Here is a 19,523-nt window from a genome sequence, read left to right on the forward strand (position 1 = left end):
ATAGAGATGCTAAGCCATGAAAGCACTTATCAAATATGCTCTAGTTCGCATGTAATCATATGTAAAGGCAGCGTTACTGCAGTAAAAGAATCCTAAGCCGTGAAAACATCTTTTTAGGGGGAATCTGAACTGTCGCAAAGCCCCATTTAAAGGGTAAATGAACATGTTAGTGTGACATCAATTCATAATTTTAGTTAGAGAGCTTGTTATGATGTATTATTTATTTATTTTATTTCTTTTATTTACACAATACTGCAGACCTTAATTGGGTTCACGCAGGAGGGCAGCACATAAATACATACATTTAGAGAAACCACAATGAAATAAAACAAGTTTAAACGACCAAAAGAAAAAAAGAATAACAATAGCATAAGAATAAAACAAAAGTAATAGAAAACATAATGCACACACATGAACATTAGACAATACTCATACAAGATCAAAGACAGCAATAACACTTTTTAGCCCCGCCGCGGTGGTCTAGTGGCTAAGGTACTCGGCTGCTGACCCGCAGGGCGCGGGTTCGAATCCCGGCTGCGGCGGCTGCATTTCCGATGGAGGCGGAAATGTTGTAGGCCCGTGTGCTCAGATTTGGGTGCACGTTAAAGAACCCCAGGTGGTCTAAATTTCCGGAGCCCTCCACTACGGCGTCTCTCATAATCATATGGTGGTTTTGGGACGTTAAACCCCACATATCAATCAATCAATAACACTTTTTAATACTCAAGAACAGTAACAGTAAAACTAAGGAACGAAGGGTTAATCAATGTGACATTGTTGATAACATTAAATGGATATACGTTCAATAGAATCTGCATTTATTATTTGCAACACCTCCGGGTTATTCCAATTGTTTACAGTTTGTAGAAAGAAGGAAAACTTAAATAAGTTAGTTCTGGTGCTGTATGGCATTAGAGAAAGATCATGACGATGCCTTGTTTGACGTGCTGTAAATGGGGACACATAGGCTTGTGAGTAAAGAGAGAAGCAATTGTTTTCAAGTTAGAAAAGAAATTTTAACCGGTGTATTTTCCTTTGGAGTTGTAGAGTCTGAATATTATGATGTATCATTAGGGCTGTGGGAGAGTCATGTATTCTATATTTAAAGAAAATAAACTTAACTGCTTGGCACTGTATCATCTCTAAGGCATTATTTATTTATTGATACTGATATTTTATTGATACTGTAAGCCTTAACAGGCTCATACAGGAGTGGGAGAAATTATACAGATTGTCATCTTCACATTAGACCACAAAAAAAAAAAATTAACACGGGAAAAAATAAGAATGAACAGTACAGACTACTCTAAACAATTACAAATTACAACTGTACATCTAGTCGAAGAACCAAGAAATAAAACAGAATAAAAACACCACAGGCTAACAGGGAAGAGTGCATATTAGACACAGATCTGAGAATTGAAACATCGAGTGGCATACAAGTCAAAACGTACATTCAATGAAAAGGTGCGCCATTATTCTACAACGCTGCAACTTACTGATCCAAAAACTTTTCAAGATTGGCAGTGAATGATTCGAGAGATTCTGAGGACACTATATCACGTGGCAGGTTATTCCATATTTCTATTACTGACGGAAAGTAGGAATACTTGAATGAATTGCAACGGGAGATGAAAGGCCTGATACTCTTGTCGTGGTTTGTTCTGGCGGAGCGCTGATATGGTGGTTTCAAGTACTCGTGTTTGTTGATGTTAATGTTGTCATGATAAAGCAGATAAAGAAATTTTAATGCAGCTATGCGTCGCCGGATCGCCAGTGTTTGAATGCTTGCCCTATTGCGGAGCGCGGTTATGTTGACATCTCGAGAATACTGAGAATACACAAATCGGAGCGCTTTATTTTGTATTCCCTCCAGCTGGTTAAGAAGGTAAGTTTGATGCGGATTCCAGATTACACTGCCGTATTCGAGGATTGGTCGTACAAGGCATTTATAACTTGTTAGTCTAACTTTGGAAGGGGCTCGAGCGAGTTTCCTGCGAAGATATATTTTGTGCACGTCTGGTTAATGTGAACATCCCATTTTAATGTGTTTGTGATGGTAACACCCAAATATTTCACCGAAGCGGCCTCTGCTACGTGTAGTCCATTTAAATGATATGCAAATTTTAAGGGGGCTCTCTTTCAGGTTATATGTATAAACGAGGTTTTTCCTACGTTTATTTCCATTCCTCATTCTTGACACCATCTTGAAATGTTAGTTAGGGAGGTATTAAGCCGTAACTGATCGTCGATCGCTCGTACTGTGGTATAAGTGACACAGTCGTCAGCAAACAGTCTAACTGTGACGTCAGGTTCAACATGAGAATGAATGTCATTAACGAAAATTAGGAAAAGAATCGGGCCTAGCACAGACCCTTGTGGGACCCCCGAGTAAACGTCTAACTCTTCAGATTCAGCGTCGTTTACTTTAGCGTGCTGACTGCGGTTTGAGAGGTAGGTGGCTATCCAGTGTACTATGTTGGTTTCAATCCCGATAATCTTCAGCTTGTCAATTAGTTTTTGATGGGGCACCTTATCAAATGCTTTGGAGAAATCTATGAATATTGCGTCACATTGAAGTCTTGAGTTAATTACGGTAGCAAAGTCATGTGCTATTTCGAGAAGTTGGGTTATGGTAGAGAGCCCTTTCCGAAAGCCGTGTTGTTTGGAGTAAAGTACACGAGTGTTGAGGATTGGGCGAGTTGGTTCGTCGTACTTGAACTGGTATAGCGCATTACGGGGAAGAAGAAACGGCCGAGCAGACCGACACAAGAGGACAGAGCGCTAACTTCCAACTGAGTTGGAAGTTAGCGCTCTGTCCTCTTGTGTCGGTCTGCTCGGCCGTTTCTTCTTCCCCGTAATGCGCTATACCAGTTCAAGTTGGAGTAAAGTAGGTTGTTATCCTCTAAGTAAGTGGTGATTGCCTTGTTGACTATATGCTCCATTAGCTTGCAACAAGAACTAGTCAGTGAAATCGGCCTGTAATTGGTCACAAGTAATTTGTTACCCCCTTTATGAATAGGAAAGACCCTGGCACGAAGCCAGTCCATGTTAGTTTTTGTGTAGGGGTCCCATACGATGCAAGCATATTCGAGTTATGGTCGGATTAGTGATGTGCAAGCCAAAAGTCTAGTGTCACGAGGAGCATGTTTTAGTTTGTGCCTTAGGATACAATGTTTCTTGAAAGAAAAGTTACAGATGTTGGAAATGTGCTTATTCCAGCTTAGGTCACTGGTTATTGTGTTTCCAAGGTATTTATATTAATTTGCTTTGGTGAGTGGTGTGGATTCTAGGTTGTAAATGAACAACAATTTGTTAACTTTTTTTTTGTTACAGACATGTAAACTGTTTTGTCAGTGTTCAGTTCCATGCCCCACTAATTGCACCACGACAAAATGTTTTGAAGGTTAGAGTTAAGTATTAACTGATCATTAAGGGAACAAACTTCGTTAAGCAAAACACAATCGTCTGCGAATAGCCTAATTTGTACTCAGGGACAAATTTCATTAACAATGTCATTTATATATATTAGAAACAGTAATGGCCCTAAAACACTACCCTGGGGAACTTCAGAGGTTATGGAAAGTTCATTAGAAAAATAATTATCTATTGATACAAACTGCTTGTGATTAGACAAGTAAGCTGCTGCTCAGTTAATAATGTATGCTGGAAGGTTAATTGACTAATTTTTTAAGAGTTTACTATAAGGAACAAGGTCGAATGCTTTCTTAAAATCCAAAAATATAATGTCCATTTGGCTTGACTTGTCAAGAGTACTAGCAAGGTAGTGAATGATTGTCGTAAGCTGTGTAACAGTGGATAACCCTTTGCGAAAACCATGTTGGTGTAGAGACAGTACATTGTTATCATTTAGAAACTTCGTTATTTCATTAGCAATAATACGTTTGACTAACTTGTAGCATGCAGACGTCAATGAAATGGGGTGATAATTGGTTAGTTGGGCTAACTTGCCCTTTTTCAGAATGGGAACGACCCGTGCAGTTAACCAGTCTTCAGGAACAGTAGCTGGTGACGAGGAACGATAAATGATTACTAGAAAGGGAGCTAGTGCTTCAGTATACTTGTGCAGAAAGGCATACGATATGTTATCTGTTCCTGGAGAGGATTTAACTTTAAGGTTCAACAGCATTGGCACAACCCCTGGTTCTGATATGATATCGAAGTTTGAGTGACATGGCATGCGATCAGGGTTTGTAGCAGTATCAGAATGAGAAAAAACACTTTGAAAATAATAATTAAAGTGCTCTGCGATACATTTCTTATCGGCGATGACGAGGCCTTTGTGAACAATTTGGTCAATTGAATTTGTTTTCTTGCTTAAAAAAGACAAAATTTTTGGGGTGCTGTGCAGATGAAGTTTGGCAACGTGTGCTGAAAACACCAGCGCTTAGCTAGTAGTACTTCTTCATTTAGTTTATTTTGCATTTGGTGAACAATAACACTAAACACTAAAGTTGCTGAGGCAGTGAGCAATGAGTTGTTTAAACCGATTCCAAAGGACAGTAACATCGTTGCTACGAAAATAGTCAAGATTTAGTTCCAGGTAGTCTAAGACTCTTTCATCTCTGGCACGAGAGAAATCTTTAACTGTGATCGTTTTGCACTCTCTGGTGTTAGGCACATCCAAAGAAAAAGAACAATATACTAGGTTGTGATCGGAAATCTCGGGGTCAACCGACACAAAAAAGTGTTCTAGAGAACGACTAATAAACACGAGGTCAAGTATAGATGCTGTTAAACCGCAAGCACGCGTTGGCTGATTAACTATCTGATGAAGGTTGTGAGACAGGATAATGTCCTGCAAGTAACGTAAATGTGAATGACTTTCGGTGCGAAAAAAATCCGTTTTCCAAATCGACATCAGGTAGATTGAAGTCTCCTATAAAAAGTACCTTATCATTTGTAAAAGATGCCATGTGTTGAAGAAGATCGCAAAGGAATTCAGGGGAAGAGTTCGGCGCTCGACAAATGGCAAAAAACAGGAATGTTCTATCCCAGCAAGAAAACATTGAAACAATTTCTAGCTTGTCAGCCTGTGGTAGAGCGAGTAGCAGTTATGGTGCGTTTTAACAGAACAGCCACCCCGCCCCCTCTAGTACTTCTGTCATGGCGATACACCCGATACGACGGAGGAAACACGATTGTATTTTCATTATTATCGTGCAAACATGTTTCAGTTCTGACTATTACATGAGAATTATAACTTAAAATTGTAGCCTCGAGGATTTTCGATTTATTAATGACACTGCGGGCGTTAATGTTTAGAACACGAAATTCTTTAGAATCAGGAGAAGCCTGAACCGAGGAAAGTCAAGAATTTCTGGACTTGTTTTGACAACCGCACATTTTGATCCTTGTGATCTTACTCTCATCCTATGTGAAGAGTTCGCTGTTAATACGCAGTTTATTATTAAGTAGGCTAACTTTCTTGCCTTGCTCTCTATCATATTTAGCACTAGCACTGTTTCCTTAAGGTGTTTCGCGAGTAATTGTTTTGGACTGATATGCAAGTACCTTTTAGTTCACGAGCATTTTTTAGGATTTTACTTTACTTTTGCTACAACCCTCGTACTATTCGAATTCGATTAGAAATTATATGACTAAAATCACTATTCGCTTTGAATTTGCTTCGAATCTAAAATTTACAATTTGCACAAGCCTAAACTTAAGCATTCTTCGTGAAGCACTAGTACCAAAGAAGAAAGTGTGAATAACCAATTTGTATTTGACAAACTTGAAGCTTGGTCTGGCGGCTTAGCAGCGCACCTCGAAAGCCGCCCCATTCAAGTCTTGGTTATGCATGGAATTTTCGTGGTTGCAGGAAGGAGGGAAGCGGCCCGTACCAGAGACCCTGGAGAAGTTCTGCAAGCTTTGTGATGTGGCGTTTACCTCCGAGGTCCAGGCAAAACAGCACTACGATGGACGCAACCACCAGAGGCGAATGCGGGGAGAGCCGCCTCTTCCCAAAGGCTTCTACAATCCAGCCACGGGGCGTTGGCAGAGACAGTGAGTTGGAGAGTTTCTCTTGGTTGTTGCTGTATTTTTGTTTGTTTGTTTGTCTCGTACCTTTTTGCTCAATTTTTCATTAGATGGCCATAAGGCACTAATGCAACTTGCTCAAAATGGTGGAGCTGTGTTTCCTTCATAAAGTCCACGAGGGACCTTTGATACAGACTGTGTGAAGTCAGGTGGCCTGGTGCACTCTCTTGCTGCAGATGGCATCATGAACTGCTTTTAGCTTAGGGCATGTCCATAATAGTTGGTTCGTGTCTGCTTTCGCATTGCAGCAGCGTGAAATGGGAAGTTCAAAGCTGTCTCATTGTACTCCCACTCCGTCTGGATTAAAGTCATCACAGTAGCTCTCACGCGAAATCTTTCGATTCACGCGTCCTTTTGAATACATGGCAAGTTCACTCTTGAAGCCATGACCATGCAGTGAGATGAGAGCTCATGTTGTACTCCAAATATATTTTTGTGAATGTCCGCAAGGTCGGAGGGCAGCAGCAGGAAAATAGCGTAATCCTTGCACTTTTTTAACAAAAAAATGACGAAAAGTTGGGAGGTGTGATAATTATGTAGCGGAAGTTTTCCGTGAAAATGAAGAATCCGCATATTGCGATTGTCAAGTTAGCAAATATTCGCGCAATGAACACACTTTCCCCTCCCCCCCCAAATTGAAGTAAAGGGGGAATGCGTTTAATATGCAGGCAAATTTTATTTGATCTTTTTGTTGGGATTAGCTATAATGCAAAAAAAAAAATTTAGGTCTCTTGCCTTTCTCAATTGGCATACATGTGCAGTATAACCTCGTTACAACGGATCTGCTTACAACAGGCATTCAAATATTACGTACTAATTGATGACGTTATTCCGACCTCTATATTTTTTTCATTGATTGAGCTTCATTTAATTTCATTTCATTTATTTACTCTCAAGGCACTGGGCATTACAGAGAGGAGTGGGACAACAAATATCAATAAGAAGTAAAATAAAATAGCAAGATTAGAATAAATTATAATGCACTTTAAAAAATGATTGATTTGAACGCGTTGTCGTCTGTGATTGAAGCGATCGATGCGGGAAGGTGGTTCCAGTCAGTACATGTTCTAGGGATGAAAGAGTTGAAGTGCTGGTTCGTATGGCAGAAAGGAACCCCAACCTTGTATTGATGGTCATTGCGTGCTGATATGCAGGCTGGTGGAAAAAACAGTGAATCAGAGAGGGTTCTGTTAGTGTGATAGATCTTATGAAAGGGACAGAGACGTGAATTTTCGCGTCGTATTGAGAGGTTATACCAATTTAGTTGAGCCTTCATTAATGTGACGCTTGCAGTTCGAGAGCGATTGGACAATATGAAACGTGCTGAGCGATTCTGAATGGATTCAATGTTGTCTATGAGCATGTGAATATGAGGATCCCAGATAGACGACGCATATTCGAGTTTTGGCCGCACTAATGATTTATACAGGAGAAGCTTTAGGTTAACTGGAGCAAAAGAAAAATTTCGACATAAATAGCCAAGAGTTCGATTAGCGTTGCATGTTATGTAGTCAACATGAGCCTGCTATGACAAGTTGTTAAAAATGTTAACACCGAGGTACTTGTAAGAAGAAACGTTGTTTAGGGGACTGTTATTAAGTAGGTACGAGGGGGACGCAACTTTTGAAGGGTTACGAGCTATCCTCATTGATTTGCATTTATTTGTGTTAAGTTTATAGCCAATTATCACACCAAGGAGAATTATTGTCTAGGTCAGATTGCAGGGTGTCAGTGTCGTTAGAGTAAAAATTTCACGGTAAATATCACAATCGTCAGCAAATAACCTAATGGAGGAGGAAATGTTATGAGGCAAATCATTAATATATATTAAAATGATAAGAGACCCAAAACAGAGCCTTGAGGCACACCTGAGGTTACGGCAGTAGGAGGAGAGTTACATTCATTAGCAGTCACAAATTGCTCGCGGTTACGTAAGAAGCACTCGATCCATTTCAAGATGTGTGGGTCAAGATTTACTACGGACTTTGGTACAACGGACATTCGGATATAATTGACCAAAATGTGAGGCCAGCAAGGTGGTCAGGACTCCCTTAGAGTGTACTTTTCTACCACAGAAAGCGTAAATTCTATAACTTCTGACTTCAAAGATCGCATGGCATACTTTTGGAACGAGAATAGCGCCGCGGATATTAATGTACTGATTTAAAAATGAAGGAAGCAGACCTCCCGTCTGTTATTGATTAATTGTGCTTTGTTATGGTGACAAACAATCATTGCGTAGCGCGCTTAGTTTTGTGTACTGGGGCCCTGACGCGCGAAATTGCTGATCGCGCTGCCATTGCTGTTCCGAGCTGTTGGTGCGCAGCGGGCTTGGCTGGGGTACGCTACTGATGCACAAGATGCCTAATCATGGTCTAGTGGCTGATGTGATTCGTTGCTTGCAACAAAGCACATTACAGCTTCTTGGCTTTCGCATAACCTGTATTGTAGCACGGTGTTCTCGCCCGCCAAGTTCGGGGCGGAGTTAAGCCTTAAGCCCAGCCACGACTTCGAGCAGAAAGCGCGGTTGCGATGGGCAAGGCGGCACATGATGTTTCAAAGTACGACAAGCTCGATCGCAAGTACAAAGATTTGTTTCGTGGTAGTCTTCATCACAAGGTTCGAAGCACTGATAAACAAAACCTTCCCGCCAATGAGTCAACACTGCAGTCCGTTCGAGACGCATGTGTGCGATGTTCGCGACGAGTGTGGCGCGTGATCGTAATCTGATGACTTAACTTATGTTTCAATGCTGCTACATTAACTAAGGCATTAGTTGTATCCTGAATTATCGTCGACCCGTAAACACAGGACAAGTGTGAAAACGTCGCTAAGCTGCACGATTTTAGAAAGCTGCGAGCTCGCAACGCACGAGAAGCAGACGATGCTATCCCGGAGGCATATCCCGGAAAGAGCATTGGACCAGCGCGGCGTACTGGAGCAACATGTTAGAAGGAGCTAATCAGGGACCTCGAAATTAATTTCAGAAATGTGCTTTTTGAACATGGAATGCTTCTTAGAAATACCTTTAGGGCGAGTCCAAAATGGTGGTGTTGTGGCATCTCAAAGCTATAGAGACGATGCAACGAGACTATACTGTTGAGTGTTAACGGCTGCAGTCCAAGGTTTTTTGCAATGTCGATCCTTTTTCGCGCTGGCTACTTGTTGATTGCTTTAAATACGTCGAGCATTTCTTCAAGAGAGAGTGCTTTCCGCTTATGCGACGCCATTAAGGCTTGACAAAGATTGCGTTGACAAGTTCAACGGTAACAAGCTCTGTGCACACAACAGTGACTGAACTGAAGACGAGTCACAACGTGTGGCTTGCGGCAGTGGGACTGTCACGCACTTCCGGCATTTCGTAGTGAAACTTCCGTTGTAAGCACAGTCATGATGGTGATAACACTTTTCACAAATGGCCATATTGGGGCGACCTCTCCAACTCGCCTGCAGCTTCTTGCAGTCTGTTTTGTAGCCAAGCCAGGCCAAGACTGTCAAATGTCAAATCAAAATGGTGGTTCCCGAGCGGGTTCAGCAGACATAGTTGCGATGCATCATGCAGGAATGTTCTCACAGTTGCAACGCAACAGCGGGGTTTGCAATACATGGGATTCTATGAGAACTATGCCGGGACCAATGAACTACAGTTAAGGGGAGACACGGGTATGGGAGGCCGAAAAGTTTCCGAAAAACCGATTTTTGGAAGTATTTTTTTTCCCTAATCATTCAGGTCTAAGGAAGCTGTTCCTAAAATATTATAGCCCTGTAATGCGTATTTGTCGAGTTATTGGGTCGCAAAGTCAGTTTGATGACCATTCTCGTTTCCGAAACCACCTCAAAAACGGTCGTATTCAACGCCGCAGCGCGCGAGAACCGCACCAAGTAGCGCGACCATTTTGGTCTCACTTTAAAGACTCATTTTTCTATTATCTGTTCCTAGCAGAAGAACGTTTTTCGTCTAGCAACAACGCAGCTATCGCGCATAAAGAAAAACTGAATACTCGCAGATCATTGGTGCGTTTTTGTCACGTGGGGCAGTTCCCGGTTTCCTACTGGACGCGAAGGGATTCGTCTGCTAGACAGCGGCGGGCAAGCTGCCATTTTGCGTAGAGGCCTAACAACGACTGTGCATTCGGTGCAATGGCAGGCGGTCATCGGAAGTTCCGGAGTGCTCATGCTTTCGGAAAAAGGGGAAAATGACGTCCGAGAGCCCGCATTTTATCACCAGCGAGACCTTCTGCTGCCGAGAACTTGGAAGAAGCAAGCTGTGCCAGCGCTATGACCGCCGCGGCACCCGCGATCGCGGAAGCGATAGCCGCGTCCCAAGATCACACAAGAGCTGTGCGCATCGACACTCCCCTGGTTTTTGATGCTGAAACAGTGGCCATCGAGTGTCGTGCGAGCAATGTTCTGCAAGATCTTTCATCGAAGTCTGTCACAAAACGCAAGCGTTTTTTTTTTTTTTTTTTTCGAGACTCGGATGGAGCCGCAACGCCTGGTACGCCGTTCACCGTCGTTAGCTTAGAGTTGGTCAACGAACTTCTTCAGTGTATGAAGTGCGGTGTGTGTGGCGGGCCTGGCAGAATCTCCAAGGAAGACCGCGAATATGGCATAGTCGCTAACTTGTTCTCACATGTGACGAGTGCGGTAAACTGAGGACCGTATGGAGCTCGCCGAGAGCAGGGGAGGACGCAGCGCATGGCCCCTTCGAAATTAACGTGCTCGCGGTTCGCGCGGCAATGAGCACAGGACACGGGCAAACTGCGCTCAATGGTATTTTTTCCGCCCTAAATATTTCACGGAGAGGCCTGCACATCAAGACATACCAGGATTATGTGAAATTGAAAATGAACCCTGCCGTGCAGAAGGCTGCCGCGCGCGTTATTGACGACTGCGCGAGTACCGTGAAAACGATGTATTCCGAACTCAACTATGGAAATCCTGGAAATATCGCCGTTTCCTTTGATGGGACTTGGCTGACCAGGGGCCACTCATCCCATATTTGTGTAGGGACCGTGACTGAACTATTCACGGGCTATGTGCTCGACTTTGTCATCCTATCGAACTTTTGTTTGGGCTGCCAGCTAGGGCCAAAGGAGGACAACCCAAGGTATGCCGAGTGGCTAGCTGGTCACACTTGCCAAAAGAATACCTCCAGTAAGCCAGGACAAATGGAGGTGGAAGCAGCACAAATTTTATTTGGCCGCTCATTGGAGAGACATGGGCTCTGCTACACAACAATGTTGTGTGATGGAGACAGCCGGGCCTTCAACAGTCTGCAGAGGCACAGGTATATGGCTTCGTGCCAATAGAAAAAGAGGACTGTGTCAACCATGTGCATAAGCGCATGGGCACAGCACTTCGAAACCTCCTGCAAAAACAAAGTGCCGAAGGTAACCAAGCCTTGGCGGCAAGGGCAAACTGACAGGCGAGCTGGTCGCAAAGCTTACGTCATATCATGGATGGGCTTTACAACGCAACCAAGGAAGCATTGAGGCCATGAATAATGCTGTCTGGGCAACCTTATATCACGTAGCATCTACTGATGCAAGCCCTCGGCACTCTCACTGCCCACCTGGTGAAGAGTCATGGTGCAAGTACAACAAGGCTGTTGCCAAGCAGGAGACTCCTCCGAATCATCGCTTCAACCTGCCGGAGTATGTGGTTGATGCCTTGCGGCCTATTTACACGCGCCTCTCTCACAAGAAATTGCTGGAGCGTTGTCAGCGAGGCAAAACACAGAACCCAAACGAGAGCCTGCACTCCGTCATCTGGTCGCTCGTGTCCAAAAACAAACACGCGTCGCTTTTCACCGTTGAAGCTGCTGTGGCCGAAGCTGTCGCAAGGTTCAACGCTGGCAAAGGGAGAGCAGATGCCGCCATATTCAAGGAGCTGCACCTGCAGCAGAGTGTTGTGGCCGCTGAAAGATGCTCAGAAAAGGACAGTCGCCGACCAGTGGCATCGGAGAAGAAGCATGAGTACGCTGAAAACTTCAAGCATGCCATGAAAAGAAAGCGCACCAAGGAGAATGATGACGACTACATTCCTGGTGGCTTCTAACATGGTTAATACACCGATTCACACCTTTTCTTGTTAAATATAAGTGCTCAGCATGTTCCTAAACTTCTTTTCTCGTTTTCTCAAAACATGTTTCATCACACCCTAAGCCATTGCCCACAGTATCTTTTGATGTAGCAGTCGGATTTTGATAATTCTTGCAGCATTTGAAAGCTTATACATTGATTAGTGCAAGTAAACCAAAAAAATGTAATATTTTTATTTACAATAGTGATTTAATTAGCAACAAACTTAAGCAACAGTTTCAGATTTTTAATGAGTATACTTTTTAAGGTCATAACTCTGGTACCAATGAAGCTAAAAATATTATGGTTTTGTTGCACTTCTTGGCCTTCATGGAATGCTGTCATATCAAATTTGTAGCAATATTTTATGAGGAAGATGTCAAAAGGCTGGGCAGAATGCAAGTTTATGTAACAGTCAATATTCAAAAATCTAGAAGTGATAGCAAAAAACTAATTGCATATTTGTTTTCAGCTGTGAAAAATACATACTGTATTAAAATTTCAGCTGGTAATACTGAAAATTGAAAAAAAAAAAATTTTTCAGACCATTGTCTCCCCTTAAACCTGCTTATAACGAACCTCCATATAATGAATTCCTTGATATAACGAAGTTTTTCTATTCCCCGTTGTTGCTCCATAGAAGCACATGCATTTGCGACCTCTATGTAACAAAGTAGCAGCTGCGGTAGACAACCTTGATATAGCGAATTTTCCCCACGGACTATCTAGGAATTTTGTTCCGCATTTTGCCATTTTGGTATGAGCATGCATCTTCCGCAACTGCCCTACCGCCGCTGCCCGTCGGGCACGCGGGCTGCGTCCGCGTGAGGCGAACCTGCACCCCACAAGCCGGCGTTGCCCCCATTCTCGCGCATGCGCAAGTGTGCCCCCCCCCCCCCCCCAATCCCATAAAAAAAAAAAAAACTACTTTCGCACGCTGGCAGTGCCATGCTTTTAGTTAGCGTCACATATGTGGGGCAGCACTGCATATGGAGGGTGCTTTACCGAATAGTTTTTCCTGGTGTCTGTGTTCGTGTCGTTCGTTCTTCGTTTTCGACGCCGTGCGCGCATGCATAGTTTCACTGCACGTGCATGATGTGTCCTCCCGATGACGTTCAGCTTTGCTTTTTTTTTATTGCGATAGGAATTATGTATATGGACAGTTTCGGCTTTTGCCGCCACCTTGATTCACCGTATATGTATACGTACCTATATATATGTATATGTGTATATATATATATATATGTGTGTGTGTGTGTGTGTGTGTGTGTGTATATATATATATATATATATATATATATATATATATATAATATGAAAACTCAACAAAGAGAAAAAAAGCCACCCGCGCTCAGCGCCCAGCTCATCACCATGCGCCAACGCGCACTTATCTTCTATGCGTACTTTGCCCCGTGAATGCGGAAGGGGTGTTGGATGCTTGTGCGCGCGCGTTTACCGTAATTACTCGAATCTAACGCGCACCTTTTTTTCCGGTTAAGCGAGTTCATAAATCGCATGCGCGTTAGAATCGAGTACGAAAAAAAAAATATGAATACAGTCATTCTATTGCCATCGGCATTTCCAAAATGGCCGCCCCCTACGTGCGTCGGCATGGCGCGTCGGCCATTTCTGCCTATGTGTTTCCCACGAGCGGCACTTTGTACGTGTGCTGAAGAGTTCGTCATCTTGTACTGCATTAGCATCGACGGCATGGAAGGGCCGATTTTAAAAACTCGACGAGTGCACCACGATGCCGCTTTTAAAAGAAAAGTCATCGCGTGTGCCGAAACGGACGAAAATCGGGCCGTATCGCCGTCGTTCGGAGTTCCCGAAACGTGCATGCGGGACTGGCGAAAACACAAGCAGAAGATTGTCGACAGAAAAGATTCACGCAAAAGCTTCAGTGGACCACAGCAGGGTCGGTTTCCACAAATTGAAGAGCTGCTCGGCGAGTATGTGCTAGAGCAGTGAGCGAGCGGCACAGCAGCCTGTGACGACAGAACTGCTCCAAGTGCAGGCTATGCAGTTAGCCTTAAAAAAAGGGCTAATGCGGAGCCAGTTTAAAGCTAGCAGGTGCTGGCTAACTAACTTTATAAAGAGAAAAAGCTTTTCCCTCCGAAGGTGAATGGGCATATGTGAAAAGTTGCCGGAGGAGTACAAAGAAAAGCTTCACGGTTTTCAGAGGTTCGTCCTAAACTTGCGGCACAACAACGGCTGCCTGCTTGGGCAAATCGGTAATGCCGATCAGACGCCTCTTTACTTCGACATGCCTGTCACCACAACTGTCAAGAAGAAGGGGGCGAAGCAAGTTCGCGTGCTGACATCGGGCCACGGTAAAACTAGAGTGACGGCAATGCTCCATTGCATGTCAGAGCGCACAAGCTTCCCCTGCACCTCATATTTAAACGGGAGACGCTTCGGAAAGTAGTCATTTTCCCGAGTGGTGTGATCGTGCAGGCCAACGAGAAAAATAGGTGCGCGTTGCAATCCATGTCTTACTTTTTTCTGTTTCGTCGTGCAAACCGGGTGTGCGTTACAATCGAGGGCGCGGTAGAATCAACTAAATACGGTATTCTTCGGTGGGGAAAATCGAGCGCCTTCCAACGGAACGATTGTGTTTGGCGGGCGCACAAAAATCACTTCACTCTTTTCACACAGTCCCTTCGCTTTAAAACCGCATTGATACTCGCCGAGATAGCAAGAGCGCTAGCGATGGCGACCACCCTTAAGATTCAAGTTTATTATTGCTACTCGATCGATTCCATTAACGTAACAGCTGAAAAAAAAAAAAAAACGCAGCAGTGAGCAACATAACAGCAGTGTTCCACTGTATACAATATTCCAATACTCTCAAACAAGCACGAGGGAGGTGACGCGAAGACGGCGTTGCCTATGCACGACTTGCACGGGGCCCTTGAGGAACAACCCACGGTGCTTTCCCCATGGATGCACCGTGAGAGACAGCCTTTCGCTCCAGTCGCCACACAGCCTCGCCACCAGGCGTCGCTGCTGGCGCTACTGCATCAACCATGATGATCTCCCGCGAGCACTACGCCACTAAAATCTCATGAGCACTGCACCACCTATCGCTCAGCGACTCTTACCCCTAAATACGGTTTATCTGCAAGTTATGTGTGCTCCACGAGGCACAAATGACTTCACTCGGGGTGATAGCACTCCCACACACTTTCACAGCTGCAAGTGCAGCTGTGATGTACTCCAGTGGTTTTCTCTCTCATGTTGGCATCATGGCAAAGGATCATACACAGACTTTTTCAATTCGGCGACCACCAAGACTAGCGGGTCACCGATCGATGGCCCCCTACCTCTGCTCCTCATGACTGGTGTCTCCCAGTGAGAGCGCGCCCCCCTCTTTTCTCTTAAGACTGGCTCGGCACGGATGGGGGAACGAAAGCAGTGGCTGCAGGGAGCTCCTTCGTCAGCTTGACTCGACTGCGGCGCAGTTGTAGCATTTCGTCTCCTGCTGTGTGAGTGCCCGACATCTGGCTGTGCAAGGAAGCAACTAGCGATCTGCTACTGTCTTCTTGGCCTGCCCTGCGAGACACTTGAGGACAACCTCTTTCCTACTAGCAGCAGCACCTGTTGCCACAATGTGCTTGCTCTTCTTTTCCCTTCAACTGCTGAGACACGCGAAAAATTTTATTCATGCAGCAATTTTGTTGTGACGAAATTCGCCCCAGAATGCTGTCACATTTGACTACATACTTTATGAACATAAATTATTTCCGAAAGAAGGAACTGTTTTAGCTTCATTCGCACTTTTCTTTGAACATTACCGCCCTGATTTGACGTTTTCATTGAGTCAGCAGCTTATTTGCGGTGGCGTCATTGTGCACGGCAGTGCGATTGGGAATGACCACAAATGTGTCTGTCATGTTCAGTGCAGAAGGCGGCTCTAATCTATCTTGTGCGTCACTATCAACGTCCAACATCACATCATTGTGGCGAACCTCTTCCATTATTGCCTTGTCAATTAGATCTTCAAAATGAATAGCGTCCACATCAGCAGTAACGTATTCGTTGATGCTTGTGCCCAGTAACATATTTCTGGTGTGCCTCGTTGATGATTCGACCGGAAACTTGTCTACACCAATTTGCCCTTGGATGAACGAAGAAATATTCAGAGTTGTTAGACTAAGAGAACACTGGCTAACTAAAATGAATCCAAATAAGGGCAACGGTTATTATAAAGAATTGTACAGAAGCAGGTGCAATCTATCGGTTATCAACGATGAGAAAACGGAAAAAGGAATATTACAGTAGCCTCATCACGAAAGCAAACGGTGACACAAAGGAAATTTCGCGTATAATAAAGGCGGTAGTAAATCCAGAGCCTCGACAACCTCTTTTACCAAATTTAGACGTCGTGGGCTGTAATGAACAAGAGCTAGCGGAACTTTTTAATGATAAATTTGTAACCATAGGAAAGCAGTCGGCAACAGGTACAAATGAAAACATAACTCGCCATTCCCTGCTGTTCACTATGATACCTTCTTTCTTCGTGAAATTACTGAAGCTATAATTATTGCAGTTGTACGCCAGATGTCATCACACAAGGCCATAAGACATGATGGAGTACCAGTTAAAATATTGAAGGACAATATCGAAACCTTAAGCACACCTCTAGCTGTTATTTTTAAGCTGTCCTTCATGACAGACGTGTACCCCGAGCAGCTTAAGATAGGCAGGGTGACACCGATCCACAAAGGTCAATGCTTTGACAAAAAAGCAAGTTACCACCCTATAACAATTCTATCATGTGTGAACACTTTTTTTGAGAAGCTTGTAGCCAAAGGAATGATGGACTTCATTAAAAAATGCAATACCCTAACTCCGAATTAACATCGCTTTAGGAAAGAACACTGTACAGCTACTGCAGTAAGCTTTGTGGCAGAAACAGTAAACCAAGCATTAAACAATAACCAATTCGTCCTCGGCATCTTCCTTGACATAAAAAAAGCTTTTGATTCGGTAGACTACAATATGTTGCTAAATAAACTTGAACGCTATAGATTTAGAGGTATATCTTCAAAGTTTTTTCGTAGTTATTTGTCTGAACAGACTCTGTATGTACAGATACTTTAACAAATCAAACAGGAAGCTCGTCGAAACTGGTGTGCCGCAAGGTTCAGTACTTTGGACAGATTTTGTTACCCCTCTTCATTAATGATTATCCTCTTAATTCATATGCAAGCATCTCTGTATGCAGATGACACTGCTTTACTCATAGCATGTCACTCTTTTCAGGAAGCCGAATCACTAGCCAATAAAGAGCTACAAATGACTTCTCAGTGATTAAAAAAAAAACTTATTACTAAATACAAAACAAAACCGAGTACATAGTTTTCTCCTATAACTAAAAAAAATGATATCTCAAACACATGGTCTATTCACCGGGGAAACTCCCATTGATAAAGTGAACGCGTATACTTACCTTGGTGTAACATTAGACCATTCATTTCACTGGACATCGCATTTAGACAATTTATGCAGAAAACTAAGCTTTGAATGCTTGACATTATTTAAAGCTAGAAAAATATTTTAGCGCTCATATACTCTGTATTTTATACTGCAACGTGTTCCACTTTCACCTAACTTATTGCATTGAATCATAGAGCTACACATATGCCTCATATTGCTCAATCATAACCATCTTACAAAAAAGAGCTGTACGAACAATTGCTTCAGCACCCAAGAATGCATCATTGGATGAACTTTTCAGAAACCTGAACATAAGGCCTTTTGATATGGTTAGGCAATGCAAAAGTGCAATATTAGTATGCAAAATACTGAATAAGAATGTACCCTTTCACGCATGAATTTTAGTAAAATCCAGAGGTCACACTCGGCAGGCCAAACAACAAAATCTTAATCTGCCAAAAATTCACAATGTCTACGGCCATCAAACAATACCTTTTGTTGCTGCTAAAATTTGGAACAGTATCCCTACCCTAGTTAAACGTCTGCTAAATATGATTCAGTCACTCGGGAAACTCTTCCTATTGGAAGTTACCAGTTGCCATGCTAATAATTTGGAAATATACGTATGTTGCATTATTTCTGTTTTTCTCTACATGTCCGCATATGATTTTGTAATGTGTGATTGAATTCTCTGTGTAAAGATTTTACTCGCTAATTAAACAAAGTGCCTGGTCTATAAAGGATCCTTAACTAGCCATGTCAGCTACGGATTTGGATGTTTTTGCACAAATGTTCGTAAGCAGTTTCATTGAAAAATGAAGCATTCTTCTTCTTCACACCAAAAAAAGGAACTTGTGCTTTTTCGCCTTGATGGCACAAAGTCCGGCGCACGTAAGTGCACAAGCACAGATGACAAGCATCGGCTTAACTACAGGCACTTAGGTTGATTTGGTTGCTTTGGTGTATGGTGTGATCAGGTGACCTAGATTAGTTACTGATTGGATGTGGCTCTGGCTTAACAAAGCGGGGCTGCACTTTGTCACAAGGGGGCCAGGTGCATCGCCATCACCAACAAACGCTCTCCTATCAGTTTGTTTACTACAAGTGGTGCGATGGACTCACATTTTCAGTGAAGCAAGGTGTTGCGAATGTACAAAATGTTGTACTGTTGGCGATATTCTCACTTTATCATGAACAAATTTTCAAGCCAAGCTTTACTAAACGGAAGTTTCGTTGAAGCGAAAACAAGCCTGAAAAGTCGTTTATTGGGGCGAGGACTTTTATGTGTTGACTTGCAAGCTGGCAAGCTGACGGGGAGTAAGAAATACTTCGTAGAAGTGTCGTTATATCATTCATTTCATTTCATTTTATTATACTGTCAGCCCCATTTGGGCTATAACAGGGGTGGATAAAACTAATATACATACAAAAAAAATAGGTACTCCCTATACAACTTCTATTATACATAACAATGAATGACAAGAAATAGCCAAAGCACTCTGCTCCTGAGGACATAGAATAACCAAATATAAACTATACATCCTTATACACAACATACCTTAGGCCCTTCAAGAAAGAAGGTACACATTCCGATAAGACAGTGGAATTCGGTAGCCTGTTACACTCACTGATCGCCCGCGGAAAGAAACTGAACTTAAAACAATCGTTGTGTGATCTGGGAGGGGGGATGTACATGTTATGCCGGTGCCTTGACGTTTCCCCAGTTTTTATATACATATACTTCGACTTGTCTATTTTTACTTGTTCTTTAATGATTAAAAACAGTAGTTTAAGTCTTTCATACTCTGTCCTTTGTTCTAGTGGTTCAAGGTGGGCCAGCTTGCAAAGCTGAGTTGGGGAGTGGCAGCGCTGGTATTTGTTAAATATGAAATGTGACGCCAATCTTTGTATTCTATCTAGCTTAGTGCGATTACTTGT

The 19,523-nt window shown here is 43.0% G+C and overlaps 1 protein-coding gene across 1 annotated transcript in view; it reads left to right on the plus strand.

Annotated features, from left to right (window-relative positions):
* Positions 1 to 19,523, plus strand: part of LOC142803658 (uncharacterized) — a 73,887-nt gene that overhangs the window by 33,309 nt on the left and 21,055 nt on the right. The window contains exon 4 of the mRNA XM_075889151.1: positions 5,843 to 6,027. Coding sequence (XP_075745266.1) covers positions 5,843 to 6,027 — 185 coding nt within the window. The remainder of the gene's footprint in view (positions 1 to 5,842; positions 6,028 to 19,523) is intronic.

This window comes from Rhipicephalus microplus, chromosome 3, assembly GCF_043290135.1.
Source record: "Rhipicephalus microplus isolate Deutch F79 chromosome 3, USDA_Rmic, whole genome shotgun sequence".
Taxonomy (NCBI): domain Eukaryota; kingdom Metazoa; phylum Arthropoda; class Arachnida; order Ixodida; family Ixodidae; genus Rhipicephalus; species Rhipicephalus microplus.